The 18,117-nt window shown below is 40.2% G+C and overlaps 1 protein-coding gene and 1 pseudogene across 5 annotated transcripts in view; one reads left to right on the top strand and one right to left on the bottom strand.

Annotated features, from left to right (window-relative positions):
* Nucleotides 1-4,639: 4,639 nt before the first annotated feature.
* Nucleotides 4,640-9,837, bottom strand: LOC115845666 (nudC domain-containing protein 2 pseudogene; annotated as a pseudogene).
* Nucleotides 9,682-18,117, top strand: part of MBTPS2 (membrane bound transcription factor peptidase, site 2) — a 39,922-nt gene continuing 31,486 nt past the window's right edge. For 3 of the 5 annotated variants that reach the window (XM_030843695.2, XM_030843694.2, XM_060291831.1), the window contains exons 1-3: nt 9,682-9,910; nt 12,759-12,907; nt 14,659-14,884. In XM_030843695.2, the coding sequence (XP_030699555.1) occupies nt 9,836-9,910; nt 12,759-12,907; nt 14,659-14,884 (450 nt within the window). In that variant the 5' untranslated portion in view covers nt 9,682-9,835. The remainder of the gene's footprint in view (nt 9,911-12,758; nt 12,908-14,658; nt 14,885-18,117) is intronic. The other 2 variants (XM_060291832.1, XM_030843696.3) reach the window with 2 other exon arrangements.

The raw sequence follows: 18,117 nt of genomic DNA, 5'->3' as shown, positions 1-18,117 counted from the left end.
CATAAAGCATTGGATAAAGTACTGTAAATATTTCATAAATGTGTAGTAGAGGTAGTGGAAAGTAAGGGAAATCCTCAGAGGTTTTTGTTTTCTTTTTTTTAAAGGCAAGATGAAAAAACATAAATCCAGAGAGGTGAGATCTAAAGTTGGTGTCTGCCCTGCTGTCATCTGCTGACCTTAGCTATATGAGTGGGCCTTCAGTAGGGGTAGAAGATAAAGCTCAGAGACTTGGAAACTGGACCCTTGGTGAATGAACTAGAACAGACCAACCACTCCCAGAATGTGACCTTAACGAAACTTGCCTCTCTTGGCCTTGGCTATAAATAGAGGAGAAAAAAAGTCTCCCATGTAGTTTTCTGATTACAAACTGGACTCTAGTAGGTTTGAAGCCCATACGTCTTGGTCATTCCTATTGCTCCCAGATCAGTCTTCTTTTCTACCACCTTTTTTAAAATTTGAAAAATTATCATAGATCAATTTTTGGGGTAGAACACACCCAATTCATTCACCTGTTCTTCATATGATATATTTTTCAGACCTCTTATCCCCCTAACAGTATCCCTTTGGGTATTTTCTAGCTTGTTCCAGTATCTCCTTAAGGAGATAGTCATAATGGAAAATAGTAACAGATTTAGCTCAACCGACAGACTAGAATGGAACTATTACCACTCATGATTGACATTTTGGTTATCTACCACTGAATAACAAATTAGCCTAAAACTTAGTGGCTTGAAATGACAACAGTTATCATCTCACTATTTCTGTGGGGCAGGAATTTGGTTGTGGCTTAGCTGGGTCCTCTGGCTCAGGGTCTCTCACAAAGTAGCAGTCAAGTTGTTGGCAGGGGCAGCAGTCATCTCAAGGCTCAACCAGGGAAGGATCTGCTTCAAAGCTCACTCTTGTGGTTTTGCATAGGATTTAGTTTCTTGAGGCTGTTGGTCTGGGGGCCTCAGTTCCTTGCTGTCTGTTGGCTGGAGGCCACCCTCAGTTCCTTGCCACGTGGGCCTTTCATCAGAGCAGCTCACAGCATAGTAATTTGCTTCATCAGAGTGAGAAAGTGAGGAGAGCCAGAGAGAGAGAAAGGAAGACAGAAGTCACAGTCTTTTATAACCTAATCATGGAAGTGACATTCCATCATTTTTACCATATTCAGTTTGTTAGAAGCATGTCACTAGGTCCAGCCCACACACAAAGGGAGGGGATTACACAAGGCGTGATTACCAAGAGGCAGTGACCATTGGAAGCCATTTCAGAAGCAGCCTACTACAACTGGACATCAACTCCTAATCTGAAACCTAAAATTGTGACCTACATTAAGGATTTAGATTTAAGTGACCCCAGGTTAGTGAGGTCCTTAGGTACTTGGAAAAGTAAATGCCAATTATCTCTGGAGAAACTTACCTCAAGCTCAGGTATTAAGTACTTCCACTAGATAGAGTTCCAACAAACATGAGTTTGCAATAAAAAAGAAAAAAAATGCAAGTCACCATGAATGACCAATTAGCAGAAACAAAGAATCAGATCTGCCAATGCTACAGATACTGCAATTATCAGATACACAGTATATAACAAGCATGTTTAATCTGTACAATTAAAAATATGGCTAAGGAACAAGAGAAAGCAAAAAATAGTAAATCAGATTTGAAACAAAAACAAATATAATTTCTAGAAATGAAAAATAAAATAAAATAATTGAAATCAGAAAATCAATAGATGGGTCAAAACAGCAGATTAGACACAACTGAATGAAGTAAGATATAATGAACTGAAAGATAGATTTCAAGGAATTACCGGGACTTCCCTGGCAGTCCAGCGGTTAAGACTCCACACTTCCAATGCTATCCCTGGCTGGGAACTAGGATCCCACATGCTGTGTGGCACAGCCAAAAAAAAAGAAAGAAAGAAAGAAAGAAATTACCCAGAATGCAGCAAGGTAAAGACATGGAAAATGTTAAAGGAAAATAGACATGGAGGATAGAGAAGCTGTTACATCCAATCAGACTTTCAAAATGAGATGAACAAGGGAGAGAGAACATTCAAAGAGAAGATGGCTGAGAATTTGCCAAGTTTGATGAAGATGACAAATCTTAAAATTCAGATGACAAATCTTAAACTGTGCTGGTCTTTCAGCTCCACACCCAGGCTTCTATTCCCTGTAAGGCAGCACTGGGGTTGGGTGTCCACAGTGCTTTTCCAGGCTCTTCTAGCAGCTGGCTTCCTCCTAGGTTCCACCAATAAGAAATGCTGGTATGTGATCAAAAGGTAGGAGGAGGGTAACAGCAGGAGTTCCTCTTTCTCTCTCTCTCTCTCTCTCTCTCTCTTTTCTCTTCCTTTTACTCCTTCTGGTCCCAAGCCCTTAGCAACAGCCACCCATCCATCCCCAATAGCATAGCTGTTCCTGAGATGGTGGCCACCTGCTCCACCCTCCTAGGTTCTGGTAACATAACCTCCTCCTTTTGGTGCCTTGAACCCTAGGGATGTGCTAGCTATTAACACTTTCTGCTTTCTAATCTCCAGGCTACCTGACCTTTGTTCCTCTTTCAATCTCCCAATACACGTGTAGCCGATTCCCTTATCAAATCCTCTCTGTTTTGAAGTACCTAGCAGGGCTTTTGTTCTCCTGCCTGGACCCTGATTCATATGACGAATTCCAAGCAAGTTAGACAAAAGAAATCTACACCTAGACACACCAAAGTCAAACTCAGATCAGTAGAAAGAAACTAGAAAGAAGACAGATTGCCTAAAAGAAGTGACAGTTGGACTAACAATAGACTTCTCAACAGCAGCAATGGAAGCCAGAAAATAAGTCACATTCTCAAAATGCTGAATGAAAACAACTTTCAGTCTAGAATTATATGCCCTATAGAACTATTATCTACAAATAAGAGGGAAATCAAAATATGTTCAGAGAAGCAGTAAGAGATTAATTTTAGAGCCTGCTGAGTTAAATAACAGGGATGTACTTATGTTTAGTTTACGCCTTGGGATTTGGGCCCTCAACTTTGCCTTTGGAAGTCCAAAATAATAGACTTTATGAGAAGGCTTTAAGAAGAGAATTCCTAGGACTTCCCTGGCAGTGCAGTGGTTAAGACTCAGTGCTTCCAGTGCAGGGGCCGCGGGTTCGATCTCTGGTCTGGGCTGTGCGGTGCGGCCAAAAAAAAAAAAGTAGAGAATTCCTTATAGTTCTATGTCTAGGGAAGCTAAAATTAAAGAAAAATCTTATTGACAGTATCACTACGGACCACAAATCAGCATGCTTTTTCCTTTAAGGACCAGATAGTTAATATTTTAGGCTTTGTGGGCCATTAGGTCTCTGTCACAACTACTCAGATCTGTTGTTGTGATGCAAAGCTGCCAAAGGTAATGCAAACAAAGGAGCATGGCTGTTTTCCAATAAAACTTTATTTACAAAACAGGCAGAGGGCTGGATTTGATCCCCAGGCCATAATTTGACAATTCCTGCTACAGACTATGAACTATTTTCAGTAGTTGAAGATGATGGATTTTTCATATTTGCTGAAGCTATAAATCCTAGTTGTTAAGTTCCTTCTAGAAAATATGGTATTGAAAAACTTCCTGAATTGTATTCTGCTATGAACAAAAAGGCAATAGTATTAAATGTGCCATTATACCTTGGACATCAGACACTTGGATATGCAAAAATGACTATAAATCATATTTAAGTCTAACAGTATTGTAGATTAATAATGAATTCAACTCTGATTCTGTTCAATTGTTGAGAGATTGTTGAGGCCTCCCTCACACAGCTATCAACAGAATGCATTCTGACTGAAAAACTACTTATAGGGTGGAAAATCAGTTTCAAAATGTGTCAATTGTTATGGATAATAGAACAAACATGGTAAAGGCTAAGAGTGATTTAGGAATCATAAGCATACAGTGTTTTGTTCATATAACCTTCAGTACTGTAATCTGAAAGCAATTATAACTGTCTATAAGCAGAAAGATAGTGGGCCACTGCCTCATACTTCAGTCAAAGACAAAAATACATGATGTACAAAGGTTATTTTTTTTTCCTAGAAAAGTTTATTGAACATTATTCCTGCATCACACTTATTGAAAGAAAAACTTAATTTTCCCTGAAGGCACCCTGTCATTTCACATGATCTATACCCTAAAGTTTCTTGTATTAAAAATACAGGTTAGGGCTTTCCTGGTGGCGCAGTGGTTGGGAGTCCGCCTGTCGATGCAGGGGACACGGGTTCGTGCCCCCGTCCGGGAAGATCCCACATGCCGCGGAGCGGCTGGGCCCGTGAGCCATGGCCGCTGAGCCTGCGCGTCCGGAGCCTGTGCTCCGCAACGGGAGAGGCCACAGCAGTGAGAGGCCCGCGTACCGCAAAAAAAAAAAAAGGTTAAATATGAGATTAGTAAACCGCAGCATATGAAAGTTCATGCTGAACAAAAACAAGTCCAAAAAAAAAGCTACCATATATCAATAGAATAGTTCCTACAGTATTTGTTTCCTATGTAAATCATATTTGAATGCAATTTTCAGAACCATATTTAAATATATTTTGCAATTTGTTAACTGTAGGCGTCCACATTTTTCTTCCACCACATAATCTGTTCCTTTGATTAAGCTGGCAACATTTGCTAGGATCCACAAAATGCAGCAAGTTCACAGATATTTCTCAAGATTTGAGAAACCTGGTCCACCTTTAGTGTAGTTTCCTGAGATTTCTGCTCCGCTGAAGTTAAAACGAGGATTTTCTTTCTGGAAGCTTTTTCTGCATTTGGTCTTGCACCCAAGGATCAGCTGCATACTCAGATTCCAGAATAGAAGTCCAACAATTTGCTGCATCTCTCTTTGTAAGAACAATACGGACCATTTTTCTACCCTCCAGAGTCCACGGGTTCCCTCATCAGCTATTGTAGAATCAAAGAGTTTGCCCTTGAGGATCTCGTGGCCACCCACGGCCAGCGCCACATGCCGGCTCTGCGGGCCGCACTGGATATCCTGAGCGCGAGTGCCTGGCGACACCTGAACTTCAATGAACACCTCCTCCAAGATCTGGTACCACTGGCCCCACGGCGTTCTGCATGGAACCGCCCCACTGCGCTCCTCAAACAGGGCTGACACACTCCAGTCGCCTCCTGGCCCTGGTGGCCATCCAAAGGTTTTTGAATCGCCTTGTCATATATTTAACAAGATGTTTAAACAAGATGGAATAGCAGCTACTACGTGTTTAAAAGCCATCTAGAGCAAAACTAAAATAACATGCTTTTTAGATGAAAACAATGTGTCAACTTATTAAAACTGCTTGCAGAGAAAAATACTTTGCTTTCTGGAACCTGAGGAAGAAGTCATCAAACTGATGACTTCAGAGTACAAGTATTTCTTACATGACAGTGGCTGAAAAGATTCTCTTATCATTCTACTCCAGGAAGATGCTGAGACTGGTGTACATGAAATGAAACTGAAATATAAATGGAAAACCCCAGATGACTGGTTTCTTGAAGGCCAACTGTATTGCTCCTTTGCCGCAGTTTTAGAACCAAGGTTTAAGGACAAATTTTATTCACATGACCGTGTAAAGCAGCAGTTGCAGGCAAATATTGTGTGTGTGTGTGTGTGTGTGCGTGTGTGTGTGTGTGTGTATTTGGAGTAAAAAATATAAGCGTGGATAATACTTTCAGCAAAGATTCAAAAAAAATTTTCTTCACCTGGGACTAGAAGCTTCCGTCTGTGGGACTGCTTCAACCAAACTGCACCATCATCAGCAACCACACCAAGCTGAGGATATAAAATAGAGATGAGGGACTTCCCTGGCCGTCCAATGGTTAAGACTCAGCATTTCCACTGCAGAGGGTGTGGGTTCGATCCCTGGTTGGGAAACTAAGATCCCACATGCCGTGCGGCGCGGCCAAAAAAAAAACTGACATGAGCCTTTATCTTAGTTAGTTCCTATTAAAGAGAAGGGAAAGCTTAATAATTTTGTGGCAGCATCAATACTAGCAGTATCCCATAATGGCAGCACTAACCAAACATTTTCTGTTACACTGCCCTCCATAGATGAAAGAGAGCATCTATTTATGTGGTAGATGGCACTACTGTTTAGTTCCAGGTATATTTTTCTCTACTTCTAGGTATACGGAGGATTACACTCCTTCTGCCCTTTAAATTAGGAACAGCTATTTCACTAGTTTTGGCTCATGAAGCTGGAGTGGAAGGAACGTGTGCATGTCTGGGCCATAGCATTTCGCAGCCAGTGGTAAACACTCTAGTCCTCTCTCTGCTGCATTAAATCCTGAGCCTCACTTTGAGAACTGGGCATGATAAAATGGAGTCTCCATCAGTCTACCAACCCCTGTTGGATATGCAGCACAAACAAAAAATAAATCTTTCTCATTTTAAGCCTGTGGGATTTTAGGGCTTATTTCCTAAGCATAACCTAGCTTATCCTGACTGGTGTAAGTTAGTGTCATAAACATATAGTATAATGACCCCAGAAGCAAACTTTCAGCTTACATTGATGAGAAGTAAATACTCCTGAAGGGGATGTCAAACTCTAAAAATCTGAATACTTACATTTTAACAACAAAATTATAATATTTTAATATTATCTAATTTTTATATTTCATGTTGATTCTGGTATCTCAGAAGTTTATTATATAATAGTGATATTCTGCTTCAGCCAAATACTGATTTTTAACATGTAGCTGGTTTTTGTTTGTTTTCAGCCGTGCCATGTGGCATGTGGCATCTTAGTTCCCTAACCAGGGATCGAACCCGTGCCCCCTGCAGGGGAAGCATGGAGTCTTAACCACTGGACAGCCAGGGAAGTCCCTAACATGTAGCTGTTTTGCATTCAGCCAAAATGTATTTTTGGTGCCTCTCTAAAAAAAATATACTAAATAGGGCTTCCCTGGTGGCGCAGTGGTTGAGAGTCCGCCTGCCGATGCAGGGGACACGGGTTCGTGCCCCGGTCCGGGAAGATCCCACATGCCACGGAGCGGCTGGGCCCGTGAGCCATGGCCGCTGAGCCTGCGCGTCCGGAGCCTGTGCTCCGCAACGGGAGAGGCCACGACAGTGAGAGGCCCGCGTACCGCAAAAAATAAATAAATAAATAAACAAACAAACAAATAAATATATATATATACACACATATATACACTAAATAAAAATGATATGAATAAAAGCCTGGCTGTGCGTCCTTCAAGTTAGTTACTTGACAGAAACCTGAAACTATTTGTAAATTAGGTCACATTTCTTCTAAGGAGGAATACCTTGATCTTATGGAATACAGGTGTTTTTTGCTGCCACCTTGCATCCTAGGTCTCGTCTCTTCTGCTGCCACCAGCTGGCTTCCACTACTGATAAATTCCAGAAACCAGCAGGATTCTATTCAGTGTTTTTTTTTTTAATTGTGGGGGAAGGGAATGTATTTTTTTTAAATTTATTTATTTATTTTTGGCTGTGTTGGGTCTTCGTTTCTGTGCGAGGGCTTTCTCTAGTTGCGGCGAGTGGGGGCCACTCTTCATTGCGGTGCGCGGGCCTCTCACTTTCGCGGCCTCTCTTGCTGTGGAGCACAGGCTCCAGACGCGCAGGCTCAGTAGTTGTGGCTCACGGGCCCAGTTGCTCCGCGGCATGTGGGATCTTCCCAGACCAGGGCTCGAACCCGTGTCCCCTGCACTGGCAGGCAGACTCTCAACCACTGCACCACCAGGGAAGCCCCAGTGTTTTGTTTTGACTGCTGGGTCCCTGATGAGAACACCAAGTCAGTTGAACAAGTAAAATTTTAGGTTGGGAACAGAAAAACACAATCAACTCATTTCCTACATATTTTGGGTAATCAGCCACACAGTAACTGGTTTTTGTCCCAGCAAGTGGTCCAGACAAGGCTTCAGGCTAACAAAAGAGAAGACATTTTAATTCTTAAGTAAATTTTCTCATCCTAGGAAAGAACAGTGTTAAAAGCTACAGTCATTATACAAGAGCAAACAAAGGTCAGTTCAAATACAATAGTGTACCAACAGTCTTAGTGTAGTTTTAAGCTTTAATAACTTCAGAAGTACAAACTCTATGAACTTACACAAAACATCACTTGAAAAATAAAATTATTTAAATTTCTTTCATGCTTCTTTGGTCTCGGGAATTTTTGAATAATAAATGTAATTCAATTTTTTGTTTCAGTCAACGTTTGCCATCCTCAGGGGAACTAAAAAATTTGAAATTTAAAATTACTTGAAATTCACCAAATTAAATAGTGTAAAAGAAATTTAAATAAATTTTCAAGTGATGCTTTATGCAAGTTTTCGGCATTTATACTTCTGAAAGTATCAAAACCTAAAACTGCACTAAGACTTTCGGGAAACCTGTCCATGGAAAACTGTGGAGTCACAGGGTGCTTGAATATAAACTTTTATAATTATACCTAGCTTTGTCCAAAATAAATTGAAAGATTTTAGAACAACACATGTACACACATGTAGGCAAGAAGATGTAAAACTGAGTCATAAGGTTTCTTGAAGCTAGGGAGATACGGTGCTAAATTATTAAAACTTTAGGAAAAGTATGGGAGAGTGAGGCAAATGAGTAACAGTATCTGTCATACAGGTTCCTAGTATGACACTATATTTTTACTTTGAAGAAGGCTGAGGGTGCAGTTTTATTTGGGATACTTGTTCTTAAGCTAGTATTATGTTCTCAATATTTCGGTATTAGTATTACTATTGCTAATGATGATTTTCCAGAAAAGTAAAAACAAATAACTTTTAAAGACTTGGGCCTTAAGAAAATGCAAAAAACAAAGAAACAACAAACAAACAAACAAAACTCCATAAATACTAGTTTTCCTTCAGTGGTTCTCAGTCTTGGCTGCACAATGGAATGACCTGAGTTTAAAAAATACTGATGCTTGGATCTCATTCTGAAATTCTGATTCAAGTGGTCTAAGCTAGAGAACAGGCATCAGGAATTTTTAAAGCCCCCTGGTGATCCTAATGTTACAGCCAAGGTTGAGAACCACTGCGCCAGGTCAATATATGATCAGGTACACGTCAACAAAAAAATATGTACAGATGTTCAGAACTTTTTTTTAATGTAGCACCAATCTCAAATTTTATAATGGAAGAGGTTGAGAAAAGAACCTAAAGCTCAAAAAAATCATGTTGAACGAAATAAGCCGGACACAAGAGTATACTTATTGTATGATTCTATTTACACAAAGATTTAAAAATTAGAAAAGGGGTGATGGGAGGGCGAGGAGAGGATTAACCGGGAAGCGAGCGAAGAAAACTTCTGAGATGGAAATGTTCTCTATTTTTATTAGGGTACACAGATATATAGTTATCAAAACTCATCGAAATAGTTGAGATCCGTATTATGTTTTCGCTATATGTAAATTACGCTTCAATAAAAAGAACGAATAAACATAATTAACTTAAATCTGGATACCTATGACAGAGTCTGAGCGGCGGAGACGATTATTATTTGGGATTACCCAAACCCCACTAGATTAAAAGGAAGCGCAAACCCCAGACCAGAACCGGAGAATGGAGAGCAGACAGCAGGGAGGGCCATAGCCTAAGAAATCGCTAGAGGGCTGGCAGCCGCAGTCTAGTTGATACCTAGACAGCGGCGCCCGAGTGCCCCGCTAAAATAAGCCCCCACGCCCTTTTCCGGTGCGCACACTGCCGTTCGTGCGACCCACCAGAAGGATCCGGAAGGAAACGACGCCACCACGAAAAAGGAGCCGGTGGCAGCTGGGTTTCTGCGCAGATGCTGGGGCTGTAGGCGCCGCGCGGCCGGCTGGTTGCGGCTCGCAGGGAGGACGCCGGCGCTCGCCTTCCCTCCGCTGCCCCCGCCGCTGCCATGATTCCGGTATCGCTGGTGGTGGTGGTGGTGGGCGGCTGGACTGCCGTCTACCTGACCGACTTGGTGTTGAAGGTGAGGGCCTCGGGCCTAAGGCCCAAGCCCGCGGTGCCAGGGCCGGGGCGCAAGGCCCTAGGCCTTTTCTCTTCCCCTGCCTTGTGCCTCCCGGGCTGAAAGCCGTGCGACCGGAACCCACGTGCGGCCTTCCGCGTGGCGCCCGGTCCCATGGAGTAAATAAAGCACGGCTGGCCGCGGGAGGGGTGTGGCGGCCTGCGCAGCTGCCGCAGTATCATTGCGGGGCTTTGCAGGCCCCGCAGCCTTCGGGTCCTGCCCGGGAGGCGCCGGTAGTGGGTTCGGGAGGGGCGGGGCCCTGCCAAACCCCGCGGCGTTGCACCTGGGAGGAAATAAAATATCCTCCTGGGAAAGACTTTGTTTGCCCTCTTTGTCTTTAAGGCCACGACCCTCCAGAGACTGGTATTGGAATGAATCTAAATCAAGTTGTGATTTACATCAGTGGCCTCAAACTTTAAAGTGCTTATGACCATCTGGGGTTCCAGTTAAAATGCACATTCTGATTCAGCAGGTCTGGGGCGGGGACCTAAGATTATGCATTTTTAACCAGTTCCCAAGTGCTACCAATGCTGCCAATCTACAGACCATACTTAAAAGTAGCAAGGCTTTAGATAACTAGTTTCTGACTACTCGAATTCTAATTTGTATCTTAGACGCCGTTTCTTCACACTAACCCCGCTTAATACTCCCACCCCCGACCCCACACACACCCTGGGTGCACGGTCCATTCTTATTTGGGTAGCAGATATTATGGACAGTTGTCTGACCACATGCTTCAGGCACCCTTTCGGAATTGCATACTGGGGGTGGGAGTATTGTATGCGTGGAATAAAATCATGTAAATTCTCAAATATTTAATGAAAATTCCAATTATGACTAGTAAAACCTTCATGTTATGAATACTGTTTTAAATAGAGTACTGTAGTTTAGTATTGTGTGGTTTAGGCTTAACAGCAAAATGATAACTTTTGTTGCATTCAAACTTGCAAAGTGAGGAGATTATACAGTTGAATCCTTAGAGCAGTCCTTAGAGCTGTGCTCTCCCACTTCCTATCCATTGAGAGCTTGGGCAGATTACTCTCTGTTCCTCCATTTCTTCATCTTTAAAATAGGCATAATAAATGTAAAGCTCTCCTGAGATTATAGAGAGGATTTCATTAATTCATCCACATAGAGCCTTGCTACTCAACCTGAGATTCAAGGACCAGCAGCACTTGGCATCATCTGGGAGCCTGTCAGAAATGTAGAATCTCAGGCCTCATTCCTGACCCACAGAATCCGAATCTGCATCCTCATAAGATCCCCAGGTGCTTTCTCTGCACATACTTGGCACGGTGCTTAGCATGTCATGAGCAGTACAGGCCACTGCTGGTTTAAACAGTGATTTTGTTGTTTGGAAAAAACAAAGCCGCGTGATTTCTTCATGTTGCATGGGTGACAAAAATCCAAAATAAAAATAATTTTTCAAATCTCTATAGTCTCTGGTCCAGTGTGTGAGGTGATCAGGATGTCACTTTAATTTCAGTAACAGCTCCTAACTTGCTAAGAGAGCACTATTCCTTGAGCGAAAGACGGATCTCTCATTCAGAGTATCCGCTTGGGGAATGGAGAGACCTCAGGTTTTAGGAGCCTGCACCTTCAGCTTCTCTGCTTCTAACTTGGTCTGCTGTTCCATCCTTGGTTTGTCTAGGATTTCCTCAGTAGACACCTGGAGGGGTGTGCCACTCTCCTTTTCCACGTCCTAGAAGACAAGCAGGTTTAATAACTTCACCTGAAGATTGAGAGCAGAGAGCATTATGGATCCAAAGGCAAACAGATACCTATATTCAGACTCAGGTCATTTTATGACTGTGATAGGGCTGAAATATCCTTCTAGATAAGTTTCTCAAATGGATGGGCATCTGTATGACAAAATACTTACCATACTTACTGTAAGAGGTAAGAGGTCAGTGGCAGTGTATGTAAAACAGCCTTATGTTATCCAAAATCTTACATTACTCAAGGACTTCAAACTTCCCTAAAGATAAAACTCTTTGCTAGGCTGCGAATAAGCAGCTATCTCCCCAACAGTGAAGAATGTAAGAAGTTACTGAGACCAAGGTGGCTTTAGATAAGTTTTGTACTTTTTCATGGTCAAATTCAGCCTAATTTCTTAGGGTTGTTGCTCAGAAGAGGATAGAAAGCACCAATTCCAGCTAACCTGTCCCCTCTGTTGGATTGGCTGGGGGTCTTTTTTAATTACAACAAAAGACCTCTTTCTCTGGTAACAAGGCTTCTAGACCTGTGCTGTCCAGTATGGTAGCCACTAACTACATGTGGCCATGTAGCATTTGAAATGGGGCTAGTCCGAATAGAGATGTGCTGTAAGTGTAAAGCTGACACTGAATTTCAAAGACTTAATGCGTAAGTAAGTAAATAAATAGAATGTGAGGTGTTTCAATATATTAATTATATTCTGAATGATAATATCTTGATATTTTGAGTTAAAAATACATTTAAATTAATCTCTGTTTCTGTTTGCCTTTTAAAATTCGGCTACTAGAAAATTAAAAATTACATATGTGGCTTGCACTTATAGCTCCCATTATATGTCTGTTGGACAATGCTGTTCTAAGCAAAGGCCAGCAAACTTTTTTGCTCGTGGGCCGTAGTTTGCCAGACCCTGACTTCAGCACATCAGCCAATCCAAGACTCTTACTTTAATATCCTGAAGAATAAACATAAAGCTTTAAAATTATAAACATTTGATTAGTCAGTATCTTGCTTTCCTGTAGAAAACACTTTTATTTTCTTAAGCCTTATAAATTATTCTTCAAAATTCAGTGATGTGGAACTTTTCTTTCTCTCTTAGTCATCTGTGTATTTTAAGCATTCTTATGAAGACTGGCTGGAAAACAACGGATTGAGCATCTCCCCTTTTCACATAAGATGGCAGACTGCTATTTTCAATCGTGCGTTTTACAGTTGGGGACGGCGGAAAGCAAGGATGCTTTACCAGTGGTATTCTTTACTTTCTCTTTTTGGTTTAAATTAATCATTTGTGATCATGAGAAATACTTGTTAAATGAACTGTTTCCATCATTTTCAATTTATTGAGTTTTAAAATGTTGACAATGTAAAAACTTTCTGGCTTTATATAAATTCATGGGATTGCATCATTGTGCTTTTGCATACATTCAAAATCAAGGTTCTTTGTCTTGATCTGGGTGGTGGATACATCGGTATACATATGTAAAAATTCAATGAGCTGTACGCTTCAGACTTAGGCACTTTGTGTAAGTTATACACCAATAGAAAGGCAAAAAGCATATGGAGCATTTTCCACCAGGAAAATAATCCTGGAGAATTCTCTCCCCCATCATGACACATAGAAACAAGGGTCCTGGGAGTCATAGGGCTCCCAAAAGTCTGCCGGCTTTCCTCTATAAGTCTTCTGTGATACCCATCCAGGGCAAGGATATTTAAAATACTTATCATCCAGTAAGGCATACACACAAACCAATCAGGAAAATGGCCAGCCAGGTTACAGCAGCAGGGTCCTGGAGCCCTCTGGCTATACCAGGCATATCCCTTTAATTTAAAATATTTTTAAAATCATGGTTTATAGTGTTTATGGTTAGGGGGTTTACAATGATCTCTGGGACACCCTAGAGACTGACAGTTTCTGTACTTGACAGAATTTCTAATATGGCAGTAGGGGGCCTTTGTCGAAATTCCTTTCTGTTAAAAATTTAGCTCCAACTAGAGTAGGGCTAAATATAAACGATCAGGTCATCAAAAAGCAGAAAATGCAACAGCAAATCAAAGCAAACAAAATAGAAATAATAAAGATAAGAACAGAAATAAATGAAATAGAAAGTATACAGTAGAGAAAATCAGCAAAGCCAAAAGTTGGTACTTTGAAAAGATTAATAAAATTAATAAAACCCTACCATGACTGATCAAGGAAAAAAGCAAACAAAATAACTAAAAATCAGAATTGAAAGGAGAAACATTACTATAGATTCTGAGACTTGTTTTATTTTATTTTTATTTATTTATTTATTTATTTTTTGGCCACACCATACAGCTTCTGGGATTTTAGTTCCCCAACCAGGGATTGAACCCACGCCCTTGGCAATGAGAGAATGGAGTGAGACTCATTTTGAAAAATGAAACTATTGTGAACAGTTGTATACCTGTAAATTTGACTATTTAGATGAAATGGACAAATGCCTTGAAAAACACAACTTATCAAAAAGTTAGAAAATATAATAGATTATTCCCAACTATAGAGGAGTGATTTCTAATTTCTAATTATTAAAACAGTAGAAGAAAGAAACTGTTGTTAAGTTTTACCATGTTAATATTTAAGCTCATTACAAAATTCAAGTAAAATAAAATGCAAACAAAAGAATCGGTAGATGAAAAAGAATGATGTCTATAATGTGAAAAGAGCTTTCATAACTACATGAGAACAAGATCAAAACAATGCTATGTAAATGAGCAAAAAAATATGAGAGGAAACAAACTTTTTATTGGGAACAACATTCAGCCTCTTCAGTTATGAGAGAATTGTAAATTATAACTGCTTAAAGAGACTAGTGCCCATGCTTCAGTCAAGTATCTGAACTTCAAGTAGGAGAAAGAAGCAGAGTTATTGAAATTTTTAGACATTGTTTTGAAGCTATGAAAGGTGGCTGGTTAATGAATTTTTTAGTCCATGAATTGTGAGGAATTGTACATTTATGTAATTTTTTTCCTCTTGACAGGTTCAATTTTGGAATGGTGTTTGGTGTAATTGCTATGTTCAGCTCTTTTTTTCTTCTGGGGAAAACGCTGATGCAGACTTTAGGCCAAATGATGGCTGACTCTCCCGCTTCTTATTCTTCCTCCTCTTCTTCCTCCTCTTCCTCTTCCTCCTCTTCCTCTTCTTCCTCCTCCTCTTCATCCTCTTCCTCTTCCTCACTTCACAACGAACAGGTGCTACAAGTTGTGGTAAGTGCCTTCTTATTGCTTTAAGTAGCTTTGTTGAAACATAGATATAAGAAATTTCTTCTGGATAGCATAATTCCTATCCATAATATAAATATGAAATAAATGAAAAGTCTCACAATTTCTCAAATTACTTGCTGAAACAAAATCATTAGTAAGAGTATAGCAAAGAATTGTTGCAATGTGTAGTAGTAGTAGTAATAATAGAACAAATGGACCACCACTAAGACTGTCAACAATTACACAAGTATTCGATTTAATTCATGTTGCCTTTTTTTTCAGTGCAAGGTTTTTTTTAAATTGAAGTATAGTTGCTGTACAATATTATATAAGTTGTGGGTGTACCATATAGTGATTCGCAATTTTTTAAAGTTATACTCCGTTTATAGTTATTATAAAATATCGGCTCTATTCCCTGTGTTGTAAAATATATACTTGTAGCTTGTTTTATACCTAACTTGGTAATTCATGTTGTCTTCTTGAGGTGTTGAATAATTGTTACTGTCAAGGAATAAGCATACTGATTTAAGATCTCTATAATGTAGAAATAAATTGCATCTTAATCCTATGCAAAATGTTCCCGTTTCTTCTTCATGGCTTTCAGATTCTTAAGCAATAATATCCTTTTAATTAAAGGTAAAAGACCTTTTGAATGATCACTGTGATTTCTTGATATGAAGAATAATGTGCTGAGTTGTACTCCTTTGACTGTAAGCTACTTAAAATAATTCCCACTTTAAAGCACATGTGTAGACCAATACCTTATCAATTCATGTTTCCAGAGTTTGAAAGGGTGCTTTACCACTGACTAACTTCAATTTTAAATTTTTTACGTTAATAGTTTCCATTTCCGTGAGTCATGGACGTTATGTTTGTAATCGTGTTCTTATTAATGAAATAGACTATATGAGTTAGTGACTTTTTTTTAAATTGAAGTATAGTTGATTTACAGTATTATGTTAGTTTCAGGTGTACAGCATAGTGAGTCAGTATTTTTGCAGATTAAATTCCATTGTAGGTTATTACAAGATAATGGGTGTAATTCCCAGTGCTATACAGTATATCCGTGTTACTTATCTATTTTACTTTATTTTATTTTTATATCTTTATTGGAGTATAATTGCTTTACAATGTTGTGTTAGTTTCTGTTGTACAACAAAGTGAATCAGCTATAAGTATACAGATATCCCCTCCCTCTTGAGCCTCCCTCCCACCCTCCCTATCCCACCCCTCTAGGTGGTCACAAAGCACCAAGCTGATCTCCCTGTGCTATGCAGCTGCTTCCCACTAGCCATCCACTTTACATTTGGTAGTGTATATATGTCAATGCTACTCTCTCACTTCATCCCAAATATACAAACTATATAGTAGTTTGTATCTGTTAATACCCCTTATTTGTCCCTCCCTTCTTCCTTTTCCCCTTCGATAACCACAGGTTTGTTTTCTATATCTGTGAGTCTGCTTCTGTTTTGCATATACATTCATTTGTATTATTTTTTAGGTTACACATATAAGTGATAGTATACAGTATTTGTCTATCTCTGTCTTATTTCACTAAGCATAATATTCTGTACGTCCAACCACATTGCTGCAGATGGCAGTATTTCATTCTTTTATGTGGCTGAGTAATATTCCAGTGTATGTATATGTGTATATATATATATATATATATATATATGTACATCTTCTTAATCCATTTGTCTGATGGGCACTTGGGTTGTTTCCATGTCTTGGCTATTGTAAATAGTGCTGCTATGAACATTAGAGTGCATGTATCTTTTCGAATTAGTGTTTTTGTTTTTTTCATATATATACCCAGGGGTGGGATTGCTGAATCATATGGTAGTCCTATTTTTAGCTTTTTAAGGAACCTCCATACTGTTTTCCATAGCGGCTGCACTAATTTACATTCCCACCAACAGTGCACAGGAGTTCCCTTTTCTCCACATCCTCGCCAACATCTGTTATTTGTAGACTTTTTGATGATAGCCATTCTGACAGGTGTGAGGTAATACCTCATTGTGGTTTTGATTTGCATTTCTCTAATAATTAGCAGTGTTGAGCATCTTTTCATGTGTTAGCTATCTGTATGTCTTCTTTGGAAAAATGTCTATTCAAGATTGACAGATTTTTTTTTAACTCATCTCTTTGTGGCCTCTACTAGCTGTGTCACTATGGGAAGATTACAAGTCATTTGTAGCAAAACATAAAGAATCTCTCCTATGGTAATAGCTCTTTCTTAGAGGTTAGAAGGATTCAGGTGGGTGAGGCCTCAGACGAGATGATTTATTTCTTCAGCAAACATTTACTGAGTGTAGTCTGCCTACTGGCCTTGTGCTTAGTCCTGCTTATACAGGGAACAAAATCCAATCCTAGCACTTACAGAGCTTTTAGTCTAGAGGGAGAGCTGCTATGATTTTCTACAGTTGGACAGAGTACAAGGTGCTGCGGGAACAAAGACAAGCCCTGCTGAGGTGTGCCTGGTACTGGGAAGAGAGTAGAGGAGAAGGGAAGGGAAGGAGAGTCCACATAGCCTGGGAAAGGAAGATGGCAGTTGAGCATGCCAGAAACAGAGGGAACCATATAACATGGAAAGGCAGAGGGAATAATAATACTAATAATAAAACCTAGTTAGGGGCTTCCCTGGTGGCACAGTGGTTAAGAATCTGCCAGCCAGTGCAGGGGACACAGGTTCGAGTCCTGGTCCGGAAAGATCCCACATGCCACGGAGCAACTAAGCTCATGCACCACAGCTACTGAGCCTGCGTGCCGCAACTACTGAAGCCCGTGCGCCTAGAGCCCGTGCTCCGCAACAAGAGAAGCCACCGCAATGAGAAGACCGCACACCGCCACGAAGAGTAGCCCCCGCTCGCCGCAACTAGAGAAAGCCCGCACGCAGCAACGAAGACCCAATGCAGCCAAAAATAAATATAAATTAAATAAATTTATTTTTAAAAAATACTAGTTAATATGCAATGCTTCCCATGTGAGGTTTTTTGTGCCTATTTTATTTTATTCCTGCAGCAATGTAGAGGTAAGCATTGTTGTTATCCCTGATTCACAGATGAGAAAACCAAGGCACAGAGCTGTTAAGTCACTTGCCTGTGATCACAGCTAGTAAATGGTGGGTCCATCACTCACCCACCACTGACCTCAGAGCCTGTGCACAGTATGCTCTACTCTCTTAAAAAAGACCAGTAATTCCTCAAGGAACTATAAAGTAACTTTGACCTGTA

This window comes from Globicephala melas, chromosome X (assembly GCF_963455315.2).
Source record: "Globicephala melas chromosome X, mGloMel1.2, whole genome shotgun sequence".
NCBI lineage: Eukaryota > Metazoa > Chordata > Mammalia > Artiodactyla > Delphinidae > Globicephala > Globicephala melas.
The sequence above is the reverse complement of the archived record's forward strand: the minus strand, read 5'-3'. Positions and strand labels throughout refer to the sequence as shown.